Source organism: Terrapene carolina, unplaced genomic scaffold, assembly GCF_002925995.2.
Source record: "Terrapene carolina triunguis isolate 2854851 unplaced genomic scaffold, T_m_triunguis-2.0 Scaffold58, whole genome shotgun sequence".
Classification (NCBI taxonomy): Eukaryota; Metazoa; Chordata; order Testudines; family Emydidae; genus Terrapene; species Terrapene triunguis.
In genome coordinates this window covers 32,248,280-32,273,897 of record NW_020664409.1, presented here as the reverse complement: position 1 = coordinate 32,273,897, position 25,618 = coordinate 32,248,280, and the positions used below count along the sequence as shown (strand labels likewise).

At 40.5% G+C, this 25,618-nt stretch overlaps 1 protein-coding gene across 1 annotated transcript in view; it reads left to right on the top strand.

Annotated features, from left to right (window-relative positions):
* Positions 1-25,618, top strand: part of SMCHD1 (structural maintenance of chromosomes flexible hinge domain containing 1) — a 179,689-nt gene that overhangs the window by 122,154 nt on the left and 31,917 nt on the right. Inside the window, exons 30-35 of the mRNA XM_026659416.1 lie at positions 2,772-2,851; positions 5,723-5,880; positions 15,320-15,435; positions 17,540-17,601; positions 22,285-22,372; positions 22,855-22,986. Coding sequence (XP_026515201.1) covers positions 2,772-2,851; positions 5,723-5,880; positions 15,320-15,435; positions 17,540-17,601; positions 22,285-22,372; positions 22,855-22,986 — 636 coding nt within the window. The remainder of the gene's footprint in view (positions 1-2,771; positions 2,852-5,722; positions 5,881-15,319; positions 15,436-17,539; positions 17,602-22,284; positions 22,373-22,854; positions 22,987-25,618) is intronic.

Genomic DNA, 25,618 nt, shown 5'->3' with positions numbered 1-25,618 from the left:
ACAAACTTTTTGAACCTAATGCAGAGAATTGCTCATCCCAGGGTCAAAATAGGCATGACTCTGGCCATAATTTTACCAACAGAGGAAAGATTTTGGAAAAATACAAATCTTTACAACAGTTGGTTTTTTTGGCAATTATCTCCTTCAGCTAGGATTGCTGGTGCCACACACCAGTATCACCCCCCTAAATGGGGTTTCTAAATATGTGCCTCTAGAAATGCTTTCTGAATACCTGAAATCATTCAGCGTATGCAGTCAAAATTAGACATTATTTCCAATCATGTCTGAACATTCGTTTGTGCACAGGTAAATATAAACTATAAAAAGCCAGTCCAATTTGCACTCTAGACCCTTGAAGTACTCACTATGGAAGGAAGCATCGCAGGGTTGGGCACATACCTGGAAAACATAACTATGGGATTATGGTGTGTCACTCAGAAAAGGAAAGCATCCAGTTCTCTCAAGCACACGTCTGTGATGTACAGGTTTCCAGAATCACAGAATAGACATCCTGTTTAGTTCACTTTGAAAGCTCTATCAGTGAAGTGTCTGATCAAAAACATAGGAATGGTCATACAGAAACAGACCAGTGGTCTAGTAAGTCCAGTAGGTGGCTTCTGAGAGTGGCCAGTACCTGAAGCAGAGTAAGGTGCAAGAAAACCAGTGGTGGGTAGTTACAGAAAGCTTGGAACATGGAATAGGGGAAGTTATCTCCTACTTTTGTTAGAGTCTGACTTGCAATCTGAAGCATGAATGTTTTTACCGCTTCCAAAACCAGAGAGTAACGAGAACTTGAAGCTTCTCTGATACAATGGAAATAATATCCTGGGCAGAGAAGAATCCACTGCTTTTCAGGGCAGTTCATATAAAGGAAACCGAAAAGAGTGTGCTGAAGTACTCCTAGTTTTGTGTTGGCCCTGAAAGCGCTTGTTTGGATTTGATAGCCAAGGAACCTCAATTGCCCCTGCAGAAACGACTAGGCCCCTTAAAGCAGGAACACCTCCACCCAGACCTGGACCACTTACAGTTCACAGCCTGGACATTGGAAGGGAAGTGTGGTTCAACAAAGATTTTCTGTTAGCCTTATTCATACATTATGGAATCCATAAAGAACTCTGGGGCAGGGACTGTCATTTGTACAGTGCCAAGCACAGTGAGCACTGGACTTTAGATGCTACCAGAATACAAATAATAATCACAAAATTCTTGTGATCTCATCTATTCTAGAGTTTTCCCAGGCTGATTGGTTGAAGTCCTACACCTAAACATCATAGGAAATAGGGTACCAGCATTAGTGTCGTTCTTTATGCAGGCATATTGGACTCCCTATCTGAGTCTGAGGCATCAAGACTAAACAAAATGGCAGATTAGACAAGCCTGTTGCTAGCCTTTTTAGTTGCCATTGCCTCTGAAAGACATTCTTTGTTATTTGTTCTCTCTATACAAAATATACACTGCTGCTATTGGGGAAAATATCATCATAGCTTCAGAAAGCTTTCTGCCCAAAGTATGATGTTCTTTCCACAATTCTTGGGAAATCGTTCTTTCATAATTTTGTTCCAATCCTTAGCACTCCTTTGCGAGGTCATAGCATAAATGGGCATCCCTAGAAATCTACAGATACATCTTGAACCTACAAAGTACATGTGGCAAATGTACCGTTTTGATTCCATCCAAACTGTCAAGGCCTTAGGTTTTCAAAGTTGCTAGATATTATTGTTGCACCAGTTGGTCTGATAGGCATTTGGAAAACCATTCACAGAGGGAATCAGGGCTCCTTCTACAAGATCTGCTGTGGCGTGTGAGAAAAACATGTCTGAACCTCATATGAGAAAAACTGACAAAATAGGTTTCTGTTCCTCTGAAGAGGCATCTTTGGAAGAAAGGTACTACTGGATTGGTTTCCAAATTCCCTTAATTTACAAAGCTTTTGCCTTTATATGGGATAACTTCTATTCTGCCTGTTATTCTGCTGGATTAAAATTCTTTATCCTTTCCCATGCTACTTCTGGGAATCACTACTTGCTACTTCTCAGCAATAACATTGGCCTACCTCTAAATTCCACAGGTGAGAGGCATTACCCATTTGTTTTGAATGAGGGGAGAAGCTGCTAACAGGAATTTCAAATAAGTTCTCAGTCCTTACACTCGGTTAATAGTGAATTGGTGTGGTATGCAGATTGCAGGTTTTTTGAGCACTGGTCCCTTTTGTGTATTCCACTGGGCATGCGCATTTGTAGTAGTATGTGTACATAGTATATCTTTATTTCATAGCCATATATACCAGTTATGTCTGTAACATTCCGTATTGTAATCACCCTCAAAAAACTCTAAACAAATCTAGAATAGATACAAATGAGAAGTGGGAGGCCGTTTGAGCAAGCAACTTAAAATATAGCCCAATTAGCATATACTACAGAATAACTAAATTGACATCAGAATATAACAAAACATATAACCATAGTAAAATATATAAACCAGTTAATTAAATCAAAATCTGCTTAGTCAGACAAAATGGCTTAAAAACTGTCTTAAAAACTGGTCAAGAATATTCCAGAACCTGTGAAAATCTTCATTAAATCATAAGAGTCAGGAGAGGCACAGTATAAAAAAATGAGCTGTATTGTCAGAATACAAGGAGAGGTATTGAGTTGAAATAAAGTATGATAGAAAAAGGGAAAACTCTATTTTTGGTGTAATATAAGACTTGACACTACTTCTGTCTCATTAAAAGAAAAAAATGTCTTGACAACCTTCAACTCTCTTGACAGATCATTCCTTCAAGCCAACAACATAAAACAGATGAAAATGGTAGGGCTAATCTGGGAGTAATTAGTATTCATGCACCCAGGTAAGTAATGGAAATGTATAGACAAAAATTAATTTCTGAAAAGACTCTTATTAGATACCTTTAAGTTAGTTAGCTGCATGTTTACTAAAGTAGTTGCCAGGAAGACATCTAGAGCTAAGTGCAAACACTTAACTTATTTACTCCTGGGGGAATTCTACACTACTGCGTGTGTGCATAATTAATGAGCCACACACATTTTTAATTTTTTGCACAGGAAAAAAAGCTTCTGATGAAATGTTGCTGTAGTTATGCCTTTTGCCCACCAGAGAGCGCTGAGGTGCAAGAACAGCAGCAGTTACCAGCAGAAAATAACTTATGCAGTTCTGCCTTTTGCCCACTATAGGGCGCTGTGGCAATAGAACATAGCAGCAGCTCCCAGCCAGCTAGGAATAAGAAAGAGCCTGCTTTCTTCGCAGCGCCGGTTAGGTCAGGAGACGGGGCTGTGGGGAGACAGACAGTGTGGGGGGGTCAGACAGGGCTGGGTGGGGTCAGACAGGGGCTTATAAGGCCTAGTGGGGGAGGACAGACTGGGTCAGGGGCTGAATGGAAGTGGAGACGCAGGGCCACATAGGCAGAGGTGGAGGGTGTGCAGAGTTACATAGGGACAGAGGGTGGCTGAGCGGGGGCACAGAGACACGGGGAGGGGGTACAGGGACACAGACAGGGAGTGGCTGAGTGGGGGCACAGAGACACGGGGAGGGGGTACAGGGCCATAGACGGGGAGTGGCTGAGTGGGGATACAGCCACATGGGGATGGGGGAGTGGGTGTTTGAGTGTGGGTGGAGGGACACGCGGACAGGGGGTGCAAGGACACATGAGAGTGCAGGAACACATGGGGACAGGGGCAGATGTGCCTGACTGAATGGGAGAGACTAGGGGTCAGCCAGGGTCTGCATGGGGGAATCTCCCTAACAATCCTTCCCCATCCCCTCAAAAAATCTGTTCCATACTTTTCCCACCCAGACCCACCAACCCCCCAAGTTCACACCCAATCTCCTTCCCAGCAATTTACTTCCCTCTCCCTCAGCTCCTCCGTTACCCCTGACTCCCCCAAGCCTTTGCACTGCTTCTGAGAAGTCTGGGAAATACGGTTCTGTATTGTAGTTTAAATGAATTATTATTCAGAATTCTGTATTAATATGTCTAGTAATGAATCTATTTGTCAAAAAGCATTTCCTGAATCTTTCTTTGTTGTCTGTATTGTTACAGACATGCTGACACACATTTTGAAATAAATGACCAAAAATAATTGAAACTGGTGTGATTATATTGTGTTATTTTGACAAATAAAATATGCAGAATTTTGCAGAATTTTAAAATATTGTGTGCAGAATTTTTAATTTTTTGGCTCAGAATTCCCTGAGGAGTAACTTATTGTTTGGGTGCATAGGCTAGGCTAATTGTTCAGCTTTGAGAAAGTCATTTCATAAACACTTTTTTTACAGAAGGTAATAGCTTACTCCATACGTCTGCCAAGAGAAGCTGCTGCTTTTGTTTACGGGATTTTTTTTAGACTTGGAAAAAATCTGTAAAAATGCACATTTTAACCATCATGTAGCACCTAGTGTAGATAGGGGTTTAACGTCTTTAAAAATGTGTTACTGCATAGGGTTGAGCATACCCAACTAACATGTTAAAGTCAATAACATTCGTTTTTAGAGGTGTATCAAGCGGTATTTAAAAATATTTGTTAAAATGTTTTTGCTAACATGTTTTTTAAACAAATACATTTTTCCCAGTCTAGAGAAGGCCCTGGAGTGGAAATTTTAAGGAGCATTGGAATGAAAAAGAAATATAGTTACAGGTCCTGTTAAGTAGCCTAGTTTTCTCCAAGTATATTTCTACCACAATTTAGCTGTTTTTTTTCCTTCTCTTTAAAGACTCCTGCATTCCATATAAGCAGACAGAAACTAAGGGACTGAGGCCAACTTGTTTCCTTTTATAGGTCCAGTCTTGGTGACACAGGGAGCATGGTTTGAGACATTCAACCCAAGATAAACTATAACAATTTTTAATACTTCTAAGCCAGCCAGGTGGCCCAGAGGAGATCTGTGGATCCAGTAATTGTAGTACTGTACTCAGTAACTCAGCTATTTGTAATAATTTTTCCAAAGGGCCAAAACAGCTCCATATTGTACAAAAATATGTGAGGATGACATTGTAAACACACACTTTTCTGTTTTGATGCTTAGTGTTTTATATCAGTTAATATTTTTGCATTTTTAACTTAAGATATTTTGAACAAAAATAACTTTTTAAGTTTGAAGAAAAATGTTTGAGTCTTTCGCCATAGTTAAAAATGTAGTGTTGTAAATTAAAAAAACCCTCAGATTTCTGTATTATGAAGTTAATGACCTCTTCATGGTCTAATAGTCTCAGTGTATGTTGCTAGGTGTGAGGCTTGTGTTCAGCTTCAATCCTTGGCTAGCAAGGACTGGGAATGGTTTTGAACACATTTCTCTCAGGTGACCTTTTAAATAGTTCTCTCTCCTTCCAGTCCTAATGATCTAAACTGTCCTATAAATCAGATCCTGAAAAGGGGGTTGAGAATTGGTCAAAATGGTGGAATATTAAGCAAAAGTAAATGAAAATAACTGTCATTAGTGCATAGTTAGATGTGAGAACATCTTAAACTTTAGACATTTCTTGACTCATGATATTTCTAACCTTGCATTAATACTAGGTTTTTGCCTTAACTATAATTTTTATATCAATGATAGAAAGTGGGCATGGGGAGGAGAATATTGTAAGCTTGGAAAGCCAAATAAGTCACAAGTACCTTTATGAAAATCCATTTAAACATCTTTTTGAAAAACTGCTATTAACTTATTGCATTATAACAGTTTGTTATATGATTGCTGTATGTTTCAGGGGAGAGCATACGTTACAGCTTAAAGCCTCATACAACAGGAACACATTAGATTGCCCTATAATCAAGTTCAATGTCCTGCCTGACCCTGAGAAACCAGTGTGTTTGAATGTTAAGTATGACAAAAATGCTTCTTTTGCAGCAGGAAGTACCTTCCCTGGTGAGTAGCTCTATTTAAATTAGCTTTTGTTTGGGGGTTTTTTTTTTTTTTTTTGTAATTTTGGAAACCAGCTATCCATGGCTTTTGATGTCTGTAAAAAGTGGTTTGTGAGATTTATTTCAATGGTGATCAGTATTTTCATACATCCCTTTTAGCTGATATTCCATTATACCTGACTGGCAAAATCCTTTACAATCAGCATTTTGGCTTCACCTATCGAGAAACAGGAGGCAAATATGTGAAATGATTGACAGAAGTTCCAGTTTTGCCCTTTTTGCCTGATGTCTGCTAAAAGCCTGGAGGAGAAGAGATGTCTTTAGACTGTGGCTGTGCCGCTAAAAGCCATGCTACTAAAAGGCGCGCAGTGTAGCTGTTGTTTGTCAGCAAGAGAGAGTTCTCCTGCCGACAAAAAACTTCCACACAGACACACACACACACACACCCCACGAGCGGAAGCGGCTTTGTCGGCAAGAGACAGCTCTTGTCGACAAAGCGCTGTTCACACCAGCGCTTTTCATCTGTAAAACTTTTGTCCTTCGGGATAGTGTTTTTTTAACATCCCTGAACGACAAAAGTTTTGCCAACAAAGTGTCAGTGTAGACAAAGGCTTAGTTATCATGCCCCTCAGTCTTACTCCACTTTCTTTTCCTCTTCCAAAAAAAAAAAATCTAAATGAAATAGTCCTTCAACTTGTGGGCCTCTTTTGCAATTATACAGAATTGGTCTTGTGGGCTGGTTCCATTTGTGCCCACTCTGAGGGGTTTTTCTCAGTCACTGGCTTTTTCTCTTTTCTGAAGATGTTGCTCTATAGACTGGGAATCCCACCTCTGCTACCATTTCTCCCCCGGGTCATGGAGGAGATTTGTTTTTTGCCCTGACACTCCTCCTCTTGCATCACCATGAATGTCACAAGCTGATAGAGTACACCCAGATAACAGCAGTGCAGGAGATCTGACTCCTATTTAGAGGAAGTCCAGTATCAATGTGCTGGCATTCCACATTATCCACCTTATCCTTCTTGCCTAAAAGCCACTATTAGACAAATTGACTGCAGTGACATATGTATAACTGGGAGGTACTCTCAGACCTAGCTCTTGTCTGAAATCCCTTCCCTTGACACTTGGGTAGAAAAATCCACATTGCTTTTTTCAGTCATTTACCTCAAATTCAAAGAATGTTATAATCCACTGCCTGAGCAGAACTCCCATATTCCCAGTATACGCCTGCAGGTGCTCAATGAAATTTGTCATAGTGTGGAACTAACCATTGATTGGTTTGCGCCACAAGACAACCAAACTCCCCGTGTTGTTCTCCAGGAACTTCACTCTTAAAATCCTTGTGACAGATTCATTCTCCTACCGTTGGAAAGAAAAAACTAAGAAACTGTTTCCATTTTATTACTCAGATTAACCAAGGATGGTAGAAAATCAGGCTGGGCCTGGTGGAAATAATTTTACTGTCACAGTAATGGCTTCACCAAGTCCTGATTTTTCTGATGTAATGAGTGTGTGTCTTGCACCAATTGAAGCTACGTATTCTCTTGATCCTGTTTCCCCACCCAGTTTTCTGATCCAAAGGACCTGGCACTAACAGCCTGGAGAAATTGAATAGACTTGATATCTGAAAGAGAATCTGTTGGAGGACCCCTCTCCCCCCCACATTGCTGACTGCCTCTCCAGGAACCAATCACCCACTGCAGTTAAATATTATGGGATCTTAAATATAGCTTCTCTCAGGGGGGGATGAGAAAAGGAAACATCTTTGTATAAGCAACTATTCCCTCCAGCATGCCCTTCAGTTCCTGCTACAGGTGTTTAAAGTGAACTTTCCCAAATATTCATCTCTAATCTAATCCAGGGAAGGGATATTTAATGCTGTTCTTGTGGAAAATGGCTGTTATGTTCCCAAAACCTGTGATTGGTTTTGAATGTTATGGGTATGTTGGGGTAGCTTCTGAGACCTTATTCACCTAGTAGCCTCTGAGCCCTTATTTACTTGGTTCCCAAGAACTCAGCTCAGATGTCATTGAGGTTTCTTGGTTGGCATTCAGTCAAACTACCCTTGAGTTGATCAGGCTCAAACGTAGGGTGTGAGTACAGGAATTCTGTTTCTAGCCTGCTGATCCAGAAATGAGGCCACCCCAATGTCCAGTTACTCATGTCAAGCCAGGCCTTTGAATTTATGGCATATTTTCCCTTTTTTGTTGCTGTGACTTCACTTTGCAGGGTGAGCACGCAAAATTATTGGATTCATTCTCCTCCCTTTCTTCAGTTCTTTCCAGACAGAGTGGTGTTTTTATCTTCTGCCAGAGTTTATTCCAAGAGTTAAGTTCAAATTTTTTGGACCCTTACTTTATTTACCCCTTTTCCATTAGTTCTACTTCGAATAGATAATTTGTCTTCCCTGTTTTTCTCCCCATTTTTTTTTTTTAATTTAAAAAAAAAAAAGTTTATTTCTTTCCCTCAGTAGAAGTTGGGATTTCATTTAACTGGCAGATAGTGTTTAGTTCTCCCCTCATGGGGGAGGGGAAATACTCCCCTCAGGGGCATGCCCAGCTCACCAGGCTTTAAGCGCTGCCTCACCTGCAGGCTTTTAATACTGCTTTCAGATGGACATTCTCAATGTATTTGTGGCTTAGGCGAAGCACACATGCCTCAAAAGTGCCCACATTGTCACAAACTGACAGCCCGGACCACAAAAGCCAAAGACTTGCGGCTTAAACTGCTGCTTATGGAGAAATCTCTCCATCCGGCAGGACAGCACTGCAAGCTGCCCTAGACTCCCTCCCCATCCCTCTTCAGGGACCCCGCTCACGAAGATCTATTGCGTCAGGAGGTAATCCACTTCATCCAGCTTGGAGCAGTAGAACTGGTACCAACAAAATACAGAGGGATGGGTTTCTACTCAAACTACTTCCTCACAAGAATAAAACAGGAGGATGGAGTCCCATATTCGATCTCCGACGGCTCAACAGATTTGTCAGAAACCAACACTTCAAGATGGTGACTCTGGCAACAATTATCCCAGCATTAGAAAGCGGGGACTGGCTCGGCCCTTGACCTCCAGGATGCATACTTCCACATAACGATTCACCCATCACATCGGAGGTTTCTCCAACTCACTCTTGGACCAGATCACTTTCAATACAAGATCCTGCCCTTCTGTCTGTCCACTGCTCCCTGAGTCTTCTCAAAGGTACTCGCGGTAGTCGCTGCACACCGCCGCAAGAGAGGAATCATGATATTTCCATATCTGGATGACTGCCTACTGAAAGCAGCGAATCGACCAGCAGCAATAGAGGCTACCCAACAAAGAATAGTTCTTCTTTGAGTGCTTGCTCATGTCAATTCCATTCTAGGTGTGTGTGCGCCTATCCTCCAAAGCACTTTCAACTCTTCCCAGCTTGGTATCGGTCGCAAACTTTATAAGTATGCCATTATCTAAATCTTGATGAAGATATTGAATAGAACCGGACCCAGAACTGATCCCTGCAGGACCCCACTTGATATGCCCTTCCAGCATGACTGTGAACCACTGATAACTACTCTCGGAACGGTTTTCCAACCAGTTTTGCACCCACCTTATAGTAGCTCCATCTAGGTTGCATTTCCCTAGTTTGTTTATGAGAAGGTCATGCGAGGTATCAAAAGCTTTACTAAAGTCAAGATATACCACATCTACTGCTTCCCCTATCCACAAGGCTTGTTACCTCTATATGTGTCAAAAAATGCATGTGTTCTGGAATGCCACATTTAGTACTCTCTCAAAAACTTAGTGTCGCTATCTTTCCTTCTCCAAATTTGTTTGTGTTAAGGGTGCTGAATGAGTTGGTATTACCAGTTAACATTAAGAAATGGATTGCAGTAACTACTAGTTAATGCAATCCATTTCTTAATGTTAACTGGATATAGTGGCCACAATAGAACTTATTTTGAGAAACTGGAAATCTGCAATTCCTCCCTCATACACACGCTGGCTTATTGAGCTCTCTACAAAGTTTTAATGGGAAAAAAATGGCTATCTAATAGAAACATTTGGAAAAATATGAGGCTGTCTAGTCACATGTGAAATTATTGCATACTTTGCAGTTTAGTATATATTAGTCCCTGATACTCATGGGTTATGTTCTCACTTATCTGTTCAGTCACTTTAATAGTTGATGCCCTATGTGACCTCTATGGGTTCAGGGGGTTGTTCTGTTTTGTTTCTAGGTTTTGTGAATAATGAAAGTTGAATTTTGTTATTTATATGCTATAAATTGCCTAGGGAGGTTGTGGAATCTCCAGCATCAGAAATTTTTAAGAGCACGTTAGACCTGTCAGGAATGGTCTAGATAATACATAGCCCTGCCATAAGTGCAGGGGACTGGACTAGTTGACCTCTCGAGGTCCTATGATTCTATTTCCATCTTGTGCATGTATTTATATGTTTTGTTTCATTATGTGTTTATATTTTTTATAAAACAATAAAAATAAAGTCTAAAAATCATTAGGATTATCATGTATCTTCTTAAACTATTTCTGTCTGGGTAAAACAATGTATCCTTGAATGTTACATGTTAGCAGCAGCTTCTGTGCCTAGTCGTGTGAGAACTCCTACTAGTGCCATAGCAGTAGCAGCATCTTTTGCTTGTCTTAAAATTTTTCCAATTTGGGAAATTTGTGGGACTGCTACTTGGAAGTCAGTCCATATGTTTACTAGACGTTATGCTTTGGATTTGGCTTCAAAAGTGGATGCTCAATTTGGTAGAGCTGTGCTTCAGTTCTTAATGTTATTGGACTCTGTTCCTACCTCCTGAGTTTACTGCAGTCTATGCCAAACTACCCATAATATGCAGAACTACTCAAGGAAATTAAGGTTACTTGTCTGTAACCAAAGTTCTTCAAGATAACTCTGCCATATAATCATACTTTCCTCCCACCTTCTCCTTTTACTCAGAGTGTTTTCTTGGTTTCTCAGCACCCCCTTTTATAGCTTTTCCCTCAGAATGTCCGGGAGCACTGAAGGAATGGGTGGGGGCACTGCTTAGAGGAGGTTTCACCTTTAGTCTGCATTGGTCGGCTCATTACTCTTTTAAGTGTGACAAAGCAGAGTCATCTTGAAGAACTCAAGTTATAAGTAAGTAAACTTCAGTTTTTTCCAATAAATTCATAAGCAGCAAGGCCCAACAAGCCTCAGTAAGGGTAGACACGCTTAGTAAGAAAGACTTACTGATACTAATTTGGCTGAAAGTCTTGTTACATAGCTTATTTTTATTTTAAGATTAGTATTTTTTAGAAAGTTTTAGTATTTTGTTTTCTCTAATGTTGTTTTTTATGATTAAATATGCAATTGAATATTCTGTTAGCCGTGTGACACCTGCAAGTTGCATCTGTCATCTGGCCGTGGGGAAATTTAGGCTTGAAATTAGACGAAGGTTTCTAACCGTCAGAGGGGTGAAATTTTGGAACAGCCTTCCGAGGGAAACGGTGGGGGCGAAAGACCTCTCTGGCTTCAAGATTAGGCTAGATAAGTTTATGGAGGGAATGGTTTGATGGGATTACGTGATTCTAATCAATTAGGCAATAACGGCCATCGCTGGTAAAATGAGGGTCTGGCTAGAGAATCTTGCCTGTATGCTCGGGGTTCTGCTGATCGCCATATTTGGGGTCGGGAAGGAATTTTCCTCCAGGGTAGATTGGCAGTGGCCCTGGAGGTTTTTCGCCTTCCTCCGCAGCATAGGGCAGGGGTCTCATGCTGGAAGATTCTCTGCGTCTTGAAGTCTTTAGATCACGATCTGGAGACTTCAACAGCAGAGCTAAGGAAAAGTGGGGGGGTCAGCTTTTGTGGCCTGCATCATGCGGGGGGTCAGACTAGATGACCATATTGGTCCCTTCTGACCTTAAAGTCTATGAGTCTATGAGTCTATGAGTCCTATTTATGGGTCCTTCTGGGGGCACTGAGCAGATAGTTGATGCCTAAAATAGGTGTGGGGGAGCAACCCACTCCCCTCTCCAATTTCTGGATTCCCAAAGGTTTTTTGCAGAGGCCAGTTCACTTTTTTATTTACACTAAACAAAAGAGCCTTCCTCTATTAGACTACTAGTAGTCAACCATTGAAAAAAGAGGCTTTCAAGCCCCCATATTCCAGCATTTTATAATGTTTAAATCCTTTGGTATTCAGATTGAAAGGGTTATAGTTGTACTACTGTGCTGAAGTATCAATACACTTGCTATAGTTCAAATTCTACTGCCACTGGAGGTCATAAGAACATAAGAATGGCCCTATTGGGTCAGACCAAAGGTCCATCTAGCCCAATATCCTGTCTTCCGACAGTGGCCAGTGCCAGGTGCCCCAGAGGGAATGAGGTAATCATCAAGTGATCCATCCCCCGTTGCTCATTCCCAGCTTCTGGCAAACAGGCTAGGGACACCATTCCTGCCCATCCTGGCTAATAGCTATCCTCCATGAATTTATCTAGTTCTTTTTTGAACCCTGTTATGGTCTTGGCCTTCACAACATCCTCTGGCAAGGAGTTCCACAGGTTGACTGTGCGCTGTGTGAAGAAATACTTCCTTTTATTTGTTTTAAACCTGCTGCCTGTTAATTTCATTTGGTGACCCCTAGTTCTTGTGTTATGAGAAGTAGTAAACAACACTTCCTTATCTACTTTTTCTACACCAGTCATGATTTTATAGACCTCAATCATATCTCCCCTTAGCCGTCTCTTTTCCAAGCTGAAAAGTCCCAGTCTTATTAGTCTCTCCTCATACGGAATAATTTTTGTTGCCCTTTTCTGAACCTTTTCCAATTCCAATATATCTGTTTTGCGGTGGGCCAACCATATCTGCACACAGAATTCAAGATGTGGGTGTACCATGGATAGAGGCAACATGTCCTATTATCTATCTCTTTCTTAATTATTTCCAGCATTCAGTTTGCTTTTTTGACTTCCCCTGCACATTGAGTGGATGTTTTCAGAGAACTATCCACAATGACTCCAAGATCTTTCTTGAGTGGTAACAGCTAATCTAGACCCCATCATTTTATATGTATAGTTGAGATTATGCTTTCCAATGTGCATTACTTTGCATTTATCAACATTAAATTTCATCTGCCATTTTGTTATCCAGTTTTGAGAGATCCTTTTGTAGCTCTTCACAGTCTGCCTGGGTCTTAACTATCTTAAGTATTTTTGTATCATCTGCAAATTTTGCCACTTCACTGTTTACCCCTTTGTCCAAATCATTTATGAATATGTTGAATAGGACTGGTCCCAGAACGCACCCCTGGGCGACACCACTATTTATCTCCCTCCATTCTGGAAACTGACCATTCATATCTACCCATTGTTTCGTATCTTTTAACCAGTTACCAATCCTTGAGAGCACCTTCCCTCTTATTCCATGGCAGCTTACTTTGTGTAAGAGCCTTTGGTGAGGGACCATGTCAAAGGCTTTCTGAAAATCTAAGTACACTATATCCACTGGATCCTCTTGGTCCACATGCTTGTTGATCCCCTATTCTAGTAGATTGGTGAGGAATGATTTCCCTTTACTATAACCATGTTGACTCTTCCTCAACAAATTATGTTCATCTATGTGTCTGACAATATTGTTCTTTATTATAGTTTCAACCAGTTTGCCCGGTACTGAAGTCACGCTTACAGGCCTGTAATTGCTGGGATCACCTCTGGAGAGCCCTTTTTAAAAATTGGCATCACATTAGCTATCCTCCAGTCATGTGGTACAGAAGCTGAGTTAAATGATAGGTTACAGACTACTGTTAGTAGTTCTGCAATTTCACATTTGAGTTCCTTCAGAACACTTGGGTGAATACCATCTGGTCCTGGTGACTTATTGCTGTTTAATTTATCAATTTGTTCCAAAACCACCTCTAATGACACCTCAATCTGGGACAGTTCCTCAGATCTTTCACCTAAAAAGAATAGCTCAGGATTGGAAATCTCCCTCACATCCTCAGCCATGAAGACTGATGCAAAGAATTAATTTAGTTTCTCCGCAATGGTCTTATTGTCCTTGAGTGCTCCTTTAGCACCTCAATCATGCAGTGACCCCACTGGCGGTTTAGCAGGCTTCCTGCTTCTGATGTACTTAAAAAAAATTTGCTATTACTTTTTGAGTCTTTGGCTAACTGTTCCTCAAATTCTTTTTTGGCCTTCCTAATTGTATTTGTACACTTCATTTGCCAGTGTTTATGCTCCTTTCTGTTTTCCTCACTAGGATTTAACTTCCACTTTTTAAAGGATGCCTTTTTGCCTCTCACTGCTTCTTTTACTTTGTTGTTTAGCCACGGTGGCTCTATTTTGGTTCTCTTACTATGTTTTTTAATTTAATTTTCAACATTTAAGTTGAGCCTCTATTATGGTGTCTTTAAAAAGTTTCCACGCAGCTTGCAGAGATTTCACTTTTGGCACTGTACCCTTTAATTTCTGTTTAACTAACCTCCTCATTTTTGTGTAGTTCCCCTTTCTGAAATTAAATGCTACAGTGTTGGGCCGCTGTGGAGTATTCCCCGCCACAGGGATGTTAAATTTAATTATATGATGGTCACTATTACCAAGCGGTCCAGCTATATTCACCTCTTGGACCTGATCCTGTGATCCACTTAGGACTAAATCAAGAATTGCCTCTCCTCTGGTGGATTCCATGACGAGCTGCTCCAAGAAGCAGTCATTTAAGGTGTCAAGAATCTCTGCATCCCGCCCTGAGGTGACATGTACCCAGTCAATATGGGGATAATTGAAATCCCCCATTATTATTACTGAGTTTTTTTATTTTAATAGCCTCTCTAATCTCCCTGAGCATTTCGCAGTCACTATCACCATCCCGGTCAGGTGGTTAGTAATATATCCCTACTGCTATATTCTTATTATTAGAGCATGGAATTTCTATCCATAGAGATTCTAGGATACAGTTTGATTCATTTACGATTTTTACTTCATTTGATTCTACGCTTTCTTTCACGTATAGTGACATTCCCCCACCAGCATGACCTGTTCTGTCCTTCTGATATATTTTGTACCCTGGTATAATTGGGTCAATGGGATAATATTTAGCCCTTATTATTTTGTAGCTCGTGTTTGTGTAGCACAGCGTAAAGTGCTCTTAAATATGTCTTTAGATTAATTGTGAAATATTCTTGGATGCCTCCTAACAAATATATTATGGTAATACAGCATTTTGTGTTTATCTAAAATAAAACTTTTTCTCTCCAGTGTTCTGTTTTAAAGGACAATTCGTTTGCACTGCCACAATTTAAACATGGTCTAACACTCTTTCTTTCTCAATTTTGTGGTCTGACTAGGAAAAATTGTGGGAGGGGAGAGATGAAGGAGGACTGTAATATTTTACATGTATTATTCTTGAAGAGGTTAGACGTGAGTTTCTGAATGTAAAACTGAGTCTTGAAAAATAACATTTTTATTTATTTATGCAGATTTTATGGTTAGTGTAATTTCTGAAGATAGCAACATTATTAAAAATATTAATCCAGGACGGGTTTCTATGAAAATGTGGGAAGGACAGAGCAGTGGAAACAGAGTACCAGCTAATGTGAGTAATTGGAAAATGTTATAACACAAGTTGGTCCTGTGAATATGACACAAACAACATTTTCCACAGAAGGGAATTCTGTGTGCTTTGTTTAGAGAAATGTCTTTTTCTGGATTGCAGCTATTAAGTGTTAATTTTACTGAATGTACAAGAAATTTATGTCCACGCCAGCTGCTGTCCCTATTACTTTAAACAAGACTGAGCTGTCTGTCTGGTAAAACTGCAATACTTCAACATTGGGAATGTTGTTCCTATTCAGCAGTAGCTCACTAATTTACACTCGGGGGGAGACCTGTTACAAATTACAGCAGTGAAGTTTGTGAATTACCAAGAAAAGTAAAGGAGCATACTAGAAGTGTAATGCATTACAATGTACCTTTCATGTATTTTGACAATTGTTTAATATATCATAATGCAATAGTGTGTGTACTACAATATGTATTTTTAAAATAATGAAATATAGTAATATGAGAGTATCATTACAGCATTCTGCTATTAATTTTCTAAATAGTAAGGAAAGCTACTGTTTTGAAGTAAGTGTGTACATAACTGAAGTTTTACTTCAGGTTCTACTGTACTTAAGACAAGAAGTATGAATATATTGCTGTAAAAAGCCACCATTCTCCAAACCTTAAAAACCAAAGGAGGCTCTTTGCACTCCATAAGGATGTCAGAAGAGTTGTGAAGTATTACCTTTTGCCAATCTGATGCTCTTTGTTTGAAGATTTAATTTCCAAAGCCTATATTTGTCACTGAGTTAAAATAACTATAAAAATAATCTCCAAACAGACATTTTGCCTTTTGGCATTACAGGTTCACACTCCATCAGATCTTTGTTGACCTTATGGGCAAAGAGAAGCAGGACATGTTGCACTGAAACTTGGAAAGCACGTATCCACACCATTACTAGAGATAACACTTGTTTGCAGCTTTTAGCTGCGATTCCGTTTTAGTGTGTTATCTACAAATGATACATCAGAGTTGTCTGGATTAGCATAGATGTTCTGGAGAGTGGGACAAATCTATAAATTGGTCATCTCTTAAGAGGGCATCCACCAATCCAGAATTTCCTCCTTCCATCCTGTTTATATGGGATTTTTTTATACAATTCATGTATGTGTATTAAACGTGAAAATCTGCCCCCACTTTGGTCAATGAAAAGCTTTCCTTGCCTTCACTGGGGCAAGAATTGTACCCTAAGCTTTTCCAGTATTATTCACAAAACTTTGAAGGTGCCGCCCAGCCCATGCCACTAGACAACCACCCCTCAGCAGGAATCTTTCCAGCTGGGGAAGGAAGAGCTGGGGGGGCATCAAGCTGCCTCTGTGCATGTGCCAGTAAGCAGAGCTCCTCCATCAATCCGAAGCAATTTACAGTAAGAGAAATTTTATTGCAGTTTTTTTCATCACATGCTTTAAGCTTTTGTTTGGTTGATTGCGACATTAGCTGTTCTTGTGCTTGGAAGTGAAGATAGGCTGTGGTTCTTTGTACAAAACATTTTTCTTCTGAAGGCTGAACAGAAGGGGTATTTCCACAACTCTTTGGTAATTTTCCTTCGCATACTAAGGAACAGTGCTGTGTTCACATATCGATTAGTTCACTCATCTCTATTATGCAGGAACTGAGAATACCAAAATAGCTTCTAAATTACAAGTTCTTTCAGAAAACCGCTATGTTCAGTTTTCTTAATTTAAAAAACTTGTTTAATGGAAACAGCTTTTAAATTTTATAACAAACATACAGTTTTTAACTGATGTTTAGTAGGGATGTAAATAGCATGTAAAAAACCTACCCATGTAACTGATTGAAATTCTATTGGTTAAATGTTTTACCGGAGAACTAGGGGGGATCCCCGCTGCCGGCCCTGTGCCCAGGGATCTCCGCTGCCACCGGTGTCCCCCTGCCAGCCCTGCGGGCCAGGAGCTGGGACCTCGTGTGCGCGGGGAGACAGCGGAACTGTAACCGATGAGCATCAAGCTTATCAGTTAACCAGTTAAACTTTTACATTCCTAATGTTTAGTAAGACTGGATAGCATGTTACATATGAAGTGCTTTAAAAAATTTTGTGTGTTACATTTACCTTTTAAAATCCTGTTCTTTTCAGGTTACAACTCTTGGCTGTAGTAAAGTCAAGGATGGCAAGGATGAGGGCTTCTTTTACTTCAGGTTTGAGCAAACTCATTTTATAATTAAAGTTCGGAATAGAGTAAGCATTAACAATATAGCTGTTGGAGAAATGCTTTAATTTCAACATCATTGATGAGAAACTGGTATCTTCTAATGTATTGGTATGATATAATGCATATGGAATGGAGTCCTTCACAAAAAATAAACCCTGTTCTTTTGAGATCAATGTGAACATGTTGCATATACTTTGTCAACATATTTAGAGATGGTTGTGGGGTAATGCATCCCTCATTTTGAGGCCACCTTCCCTGTCTGTAATTTGCCATTTATTTGGGGTGAAGGAAAAGGATAATTTTAACTTATGCCTTCTTCTCTGTCACCAGTCAGTGGCAGAGATGCTCTATTTTCTGCCTCATAAGTTACCCATTAGTTCACAGTACTGGGTTATCTCCTTTCTCTGCAGTAGAACCACAGTTAGCAACCTGTCAGCTCGCCCACATTTTTTCCTTATGACTCACAGATGTCCTACCTATAATGGCAGGACCAGACAGCAGCAGAAAGTGCTCCCTTTTTCTGGAGCAGATTTTATCAAGTGGGCAAGGGTCATGCAAAAAGCAGGTACCTCAGCAGTGCTCCAAAAGTAACTTAAATAGATGCAAAGCAGTCTGGGGAAGCAAATAGGAATCCTGTCAGAGTGCCAGGATCCTGTAGTGCGCTCTTCCCACAACTAACGGTATCCTTCATAGTGCCCCTACTTGGATGACCTTTCCACACAAGCGTCTTTCCACCTAAATGCAGCTAACAGGAGCACATCCAAAGTGTGCATGATCACTCCGGTGGTAGTTGTTCACAAAGAAATGAAAAGAACAAAAGGCTAAGAAGCCTAAAAATTGTAAGTCCAAAAATGGTTATCCAATCTCTCCCATTCCCAGCAGCTCTGCCCTTGAAGAAAGCAAACTGTGTCTGACCATGACAAGCCAGAATCAGATTCTCAAGAGAGGTTCTTTACACCCCAGTTCTTTGATATTCTTGATATGAAGCCTGGTAACATGGAGGAAAAAGGACCTAACACTAAGGCAAAGTCCTTCTCCTTTGAGATTATCATAAGATCTGAATGAGAACTTGCAGGTAAAACAAAGAGGGTTTATGATGAAGTTTTACAACTACCAGGGACTAAAAGTCTCCCTAAATCAGATACCCAAGGTTGATGAAGCAGTAGCCTCACTAACAGAAGACATGGTTACTTCTTTGTGGAGAGACTCTTCTTTTCCCAAAGATACCATAGATAAAATGATGGAGGGTATCTTTTACAAGGATTTCAAAGCTTCTTCAACAGCCATACAGATATACTTTGCAAGAGCCAGAATGGCCAAATGTGGTGATCTGAAAAAAACTGATCTTTTTAACTAGAATAATTTTTTTGTCTTTTGATAAAGAAAATGTACCTCTGTGGCCTTAGATTCTTCTATGGTAACTGAGATTTAGGGCAAAAACAGACACTAAGGTGTCAATAACAATTCTGACGCTCTGTATCTAAATTTGGTATACTAAGTAGTAGCTGACAACAAAACCCAAACCCTAAAATCTTGCTTCTAAACACTACTAAGTATCAGAATTAGACTCTACGGCAGATTACAGATCCAAGCAGTTCTTTTCTTCCTACCAAAACCAAATACAGTAACTCCTCGCTTAACATTGTAGTTATGTTCCTGAAAAATGCTACTTTAAGCGAAACGATGTTAAGCAAATCCAATTTCCCCATAAGAATTAATGTAAATAGGGAGAGTTAGGTTCCATTATATATTTTATATATAGAGAGAGTGTGTGTATGTGTGTGTGTGTGTGTGTGTGTGTGTGTGTGTGTGTGTGTGTGTGTATATATATATACACACACACAGTATAAGTTTTAAACAAACAATTTAATACTGTACACAGCAATGATGATTGTGAAGCTTGGTTGAGGTGGTGAAGTCAGAGGGTGGGATATTTCCCAGGGAATGCCTTACTGCTAAACGATGAACTAGCACTCGGCTGAGCCCTCAAGGGTTAACACGTTGTTAATGTAGCCTCACACTCTACAAGGCTATGGAGGGAGGGGAGACACCATGGCAGAGAGAAACAGAGACACACACCCTGTGTGAGAGAGACGCACATTGCCCCTTTAAGTACGCTGACCCCACTCTAAGTACGTTGCCTTTTTAAGTAGATTAGCAAATTGAGACAGCAGCTGCTGCCAGCAAGCTCCCTCAGTCCTGACCCCTGTAGTGTGCGCCGCGCCCCCCTCCCTCCCAGTGGAGATAAGGAACTGGAGATGGGGGTACAGGAGCGTGTGGAGGGGAACACCCTGACATTAGCATCCCTCTTCTCTCTCTCTGCCCCCCCTCCTCCCCGCACAGCAAGCAGGAGGCTCCCGGGAGGAGCTCCAAGGCAGAGGGCAGGAGCAGCACATGGCAGTCGGGGGAGGGACAGCTAAACTGCTCGGCAATTGATAGCTTGCTGGGCGGCTGCCACACAGGGAACTTAGGGAAGCTGATAGGGGGGCTGCCGGTCCACCCTGCTTCCAAGCCCCCACCAGCTAGCTCCAACAGGCTGCTCTTTCTGCAACCAGTGGACAAAGAAGGCGGCTGCCAAACAACGTTATAAGGGAGCATTGTGCAACTTTAAACAAGCATGTTCTCTAATAGATCAGCGACGTAACAACGTTCACCGGGACGACTTTAAGTGAGGAGTTACTGTAAACTCAAGAGAATTTGCCCCCAGGAGCAGAGGCTTCAGAGAGAGAACGAGGCAGCCCTCTTCTTCCTCATTCTTTTCCATCCTACCAAACCCCACATTGACACAGACTGTGCTTCTGTGTAAGTTCATCTGGGGAAGGCAAAAGAGTGTCTCACTCATTTTAATTGCTCATGACAGAGTTAGTATTGGACAAAGGTTCTGGAGATGTCTCTCAGTGTGTCCATGTTGCACTCAAATATTTTCTTTCTCCATTCTTCATAGTGCTCCTGACTTCTCTCAACAAAATAAATGTTATTTTTCTACACATCTCAAGAAATAATCCTACCATCTTTTTGTCCATCCCCAGGGTACAATAAAAACATTGTGGCACGTTCTAGACATGTGCAGATCACTAAGAATCTACGTGAAATTAAGTATTCCAGGAAATCTTATTTATTTTCCTGTGAAATGAAGAGGAGACAGCATCCAAATAATCATTAGCAAGATAGCTAAAACGTTGCATAATGGAAGCATACAAGGCTTCAAATCAATCAATTCAAGAGGGCATCATAGATCATTGTACCAGTGTCCAAATCATGAGTAGAGACTGCTTGCATCTCCTGATCGGATTTGTTAGTAGCAATGTGTCATTATAGTCCATGTTCTTGAGGTGCAACAAACTAGACAATCTTCCATGTGCTGTAAGTGGTACCCCTGTTAGGCCAAATACCTGTTCTAACTTTCCCTCAATTTTGATTCTGATATTTCTCATTCTTCGCATACTGCAGACTAGTGATATGAGGCAGAATGGAAATTTTTATTTGCTGTTTATCTTCTTTCTGTGATTAAGTTCTACACAAGTCCAAACCATTCACTTTTATAAATTGTAAATTTAATAATTGAATTTGGATTTCTATTGAAGTTGAAAGAATCGTATTAGGTGTTCGATGAAAGTTAGGGTTTTTTGTACACATACGTTTCCTTATATATTATTCCAATGCTTTTGAGACAATTCATCTAAATAGTACAGGAAGGAGTTATGATCAGGCTGACAAATTGCTAAATAGCTTGGATTACCCACAGATTCACTGCAGAGAGGAGAGAGACCAATTCTGTAAACTAGTGGAGAGGCTAATCCCAGAGAGCCATATTGTGACACTGGTGTGCAGGAGTAAGATTTAGCCTCTGCCTTTGTCACTTGATAATATCTCTGTGGGCTAGATTGAGCTGCAAGGCTCAGCAGTGAGTAAAGAGTGGCACATTCTTGTGCCACCCCAGGCAGACCCTTGTGATTGTGGCAGACCACTGCCATTCCCTCTTCCTTGATCTTCTTGCTACTGCTGTTGCCATTTTAAGTAGCAGCAGCTTATTGTTGTTTGTTTACAGTGTGATAGCTCCTGAAATATGCTAAGCATTTCAAGACACACAAGATACATTTCTGGCTCAAGTGTGTGCAGTCTTCTGAGTTGGAGTTGCTACTAGCTCCACCCCCTGCTGATATATGAAGCAACCTGTGCAAGAAAGCAGGGCTTTTTGCTTATAAAATGGCAGAAGAAAAAGAGGAAATTAATCCAAATGAAAGTAAATAAAGTAGTCCAAACCAGTTTAAAAAATGTTCATCCATTCCATTATTAAATATAACTGATAACTTTCCATGAAGTAGTTTAAAATGATGTGAATAAAATTATAGTTGTGACGCAAGCTGACAAAACCCAGGAAATTCAGTGTTGTTATGCATGTGAGGGGGAGGGAGAAGTACCTTTTAGCATTCATCATTCCACCTTGTATAAAAGAAGAGAATTTCATAAACTCCACAGAGAGTCTTCCTCAGACAGGTTATCACAGGTGTTGTTCATAAAGTTGGGTAAAGAATGGACAGAATCTAATGGAAAGTAAAGTACCCCATCACTTTGCAGTAAGTGGTTAACAGGAATAGATAAAGATTTGATTTGCTGACCTTATTTGTAATGTCAACATTAAGATCACTATTTTTTTTAATTAACTTAGGGATAAAATGGTTCCAGAGAGAGTGGGAACTTACAGCATCCAGTTTGCTTTTGCGATTGATAAGACAAATATACTCAGCAGTGAACAGGTTTGCTTCTGTGATGAATTATATATAGTTAGGTGTATATATAGTAGGAAATAAAGTATGTGAAATTCTTTACAGTAAATGAGATGACTGATTTTAATAAAAACATTTGAATTACTGTTACAATTGGCTAATTTACAAAATCCATAACTTTATTTTTGGTAATAACAGACCTTGAACAGTTGATTATCAAATCATGTTTTTATTGGCCTTTTAAGTAGGCAGACATCTGCTGAATAGACTTTTTTCATTTTCTTCTGTTGTTTCTTCATAAATGCCTCCTCGCTGTTTCTGTTAAAATATAACATTTTTATAAACTGCGTAATTTATAAACTAGTAAAACTCGTTATGGCCCTTTGAGTTGATGATTAAGTTTTAAGAACATATTTTAGCTTATACATTGTATTTGTTTCAGTATTGTTGGGCAGCCTACATATTGTAGATGAAATTTCAGTTAACTGTGTTATTCCTCTTACTTTCTTAAGATTGTAATTGAAGTGGTAGCTAATGATCCAGTGCAGTTGCTACCAGAATCTGTACCAGCTACTCCTGTAGTTTCTAATGTTCGAACAGTTGCCAGCCGGACTCTGATAAAGGATTTATGCCTCCATATAAAGGTAATGTTACTTTGCTGCAAAGCAGTAGTTGGAGCAATAAATAAAGGTTAATTAAAAATGTGATGTATTTTGCTCATAAAAATTATCATCATCTTTAATTGTAAAATCTTAGATAAGTAGAGCAGTATGATTGGATGCTGCTGTTCAAAACTCAGAACTGTTTAAAAAAACATTTTAAAAAAAAAACTTGCTGTCTACATTAGAAAATAAAAAAAATGGGTTTGGTTTGTTTTTCCCCCCAAAAAAGTATGAACATAGAAATTACATTACATGCTGTTATTTCCTTTACTATTTCTGTGGACTTGAATTTGTAGGTTGTTGACAACAGGAGGTGCTACTTCCCCTGAAATGCATCTTTACTAGCTCCCAGTGGAGCAGATTACTGTCAGACCTGTGAAAAATGTCCACAGCAATTATCTTCAATACACAGCAGTTTATTGAGAAGGAATTACACAAGTGGTAAAGGGTTATATCAAGCACATAACTCCTATGTTAGACATTAAGACCTATACATTCCTCTTAACGAGTCTCTCTTTTACAAACATACACAAACAGGCCTTGTGTTAGCCTCATGCAGTTCCAGCTTGGCAAACAGAGAAGGTGGTTAACAATTTTATAGATGGCTTCTTCCCTCCAAGTCTGTTCTTCTCAGCCCTCTGGTCTGTCTCGGATTCCCTTGAGACCCCTCTAGTTCACAGTCCAACTCGAGCCCACTCAGCAGAGTTTTGGCTACTCTGCCTAACAGCATTGCTTCTTCAAGTGTCAATTAAGGAATCCCAGTCACAGTAATTTACTTTGCTTGATTCTTATACTCTTTTTCCTCAAAGGAGTCACATGTCTTAAAAGCATGCCAAGTGTGGATGTGGTTATTAATTTTATCTTATTAGTATTTTAGAAGGAGCTAGGGGAGTTGTACCGAATGAAGCTCACCCCACTTTACTCACTCATCAATCATTCACTCTGGCTCGCTGTAAGGTCACAATAACCAGGTCGACCTGTGCTCCAAGCTGGAACTTTATACATGGGATAGTTACTTTTGCATGGGCCCATATTTGCAGACCAATAGGTTCAATATCGATTGCACACACAGACTTTGCCAAATCCTTTATCAAATCTGCTTCTGCTTAAAGGGGACCCTGCTCCCAGGATCCTCTGCAGCTCTTCAGCCATGTTTGTCATGTCAGGTTATGCTCACACCATTCATTCAGTATGGCCACACCAGTTTGGCACCATCCCAACATAAGTCTTCTACTTTTATCCCTTTGTATTCAAGATGGTGAGAAACTCACACCTTAAACTGTTAGTCCTACAAGTTACTCTGGTATAGAGTGTAACTCTGAAAGTAGCCACCTGCTCTAGATGGTGTCCTCAAACCCCTCTTTCCCCCTCGCCCCCAAAAAAGAAAAGAAAACCACCTTCCCCTCAAAGGACAAAAGAACACCAGATTATTACAAGAGCCACAGAAGGTGAGCTCTTCCATGATTGCTCCTTGTTCTTCTGGGGGAAAGATTTGAGCCTGAACATCTTGTTAACATTCCTGGCATCAGCTAAGTCACACTTAGAGACATCTTAAAAAGGATGGATCAGTCCTTCTTGGAACTCTGAAAAAACCAGACTGTCCTTGCCAGTCATGGACTCACAGGATGGAGGTCTAGAAATCTCCCTGAACCTACAGATGAAGTCCAACTCTAAAGGAAAAAAGAACATGAGTCCTATCCCAGCTTCTTAAGAGGGTTAATCGTGTTACTTGGCAACTCTGACTCCTTCTGAAGAAAAATCTAAAGAGCTCTTTTAAAGACGTTCCCTTTCATTTCCTCTCCAATTAAGTCACATTGTGATGAGTGTATCATCCTCCTCCTCCTTCCCTCCTCCCTTGCAGGAAAAATCCAAAAGGGAATAACAGACTAGAAAAGTCAATCCTCTGGAAATTACCAGTCACCACCCTCTTGTCTTCTTCCCTGTCTTACACACATACACACACCACTCCAAAATGTCTTCCATCCCCCCACAAGGACAAGAGAACCAAGAAGACTGAAAAATAAAATCAGGAAAAAAAGCCAGAAATCACCACAGATTTTCATCTCCTTCAATAAGTTCTAGTTCCTCCTTCAGAAAGGGGGAATTCTCAGCTCTGAATCAAGATAATCATAAATCCAAAAAGAACTACAACACTGAGCTGAAAAATCAGATGTTCTTTACTCAGACTTCCATGAAACTCTGAGAGTGGTGGCTACTGTGTTAAGATAGACTATTAGAAAGTAGGACTAGAAGGGACCTTAATAGGTCATCTATTCCAGCCCCCTGCACTGAGGCAGGACCAAGTAACCCAGACCATCCCTGACAGGTGTTTTGCCCCCAGCCCCACTCAGCCCCCCCACCCACCGCTCTCCCCTGCGGGGGCAGGAGGCAGAAGCTTGGTCCTGCGGCAGCCAAGCTTCCCCCCTCCCCCGCTTCTTTCCCCAGCGTGGTGCTTTCCTGCCCCTCCTCCTCTCCTTCCCTGCGCCGATCAGCTGATGGCCCTTGTGACGGGGAGGGAGAGGAGTGGCAGCCTGCTCCGTAGAGGAGGCAGAGAAGAGGTAGGGATAGGGCCTTGGGGAAGGGGGTGGAACAGGGCATATCCCTTCCAGCCCCC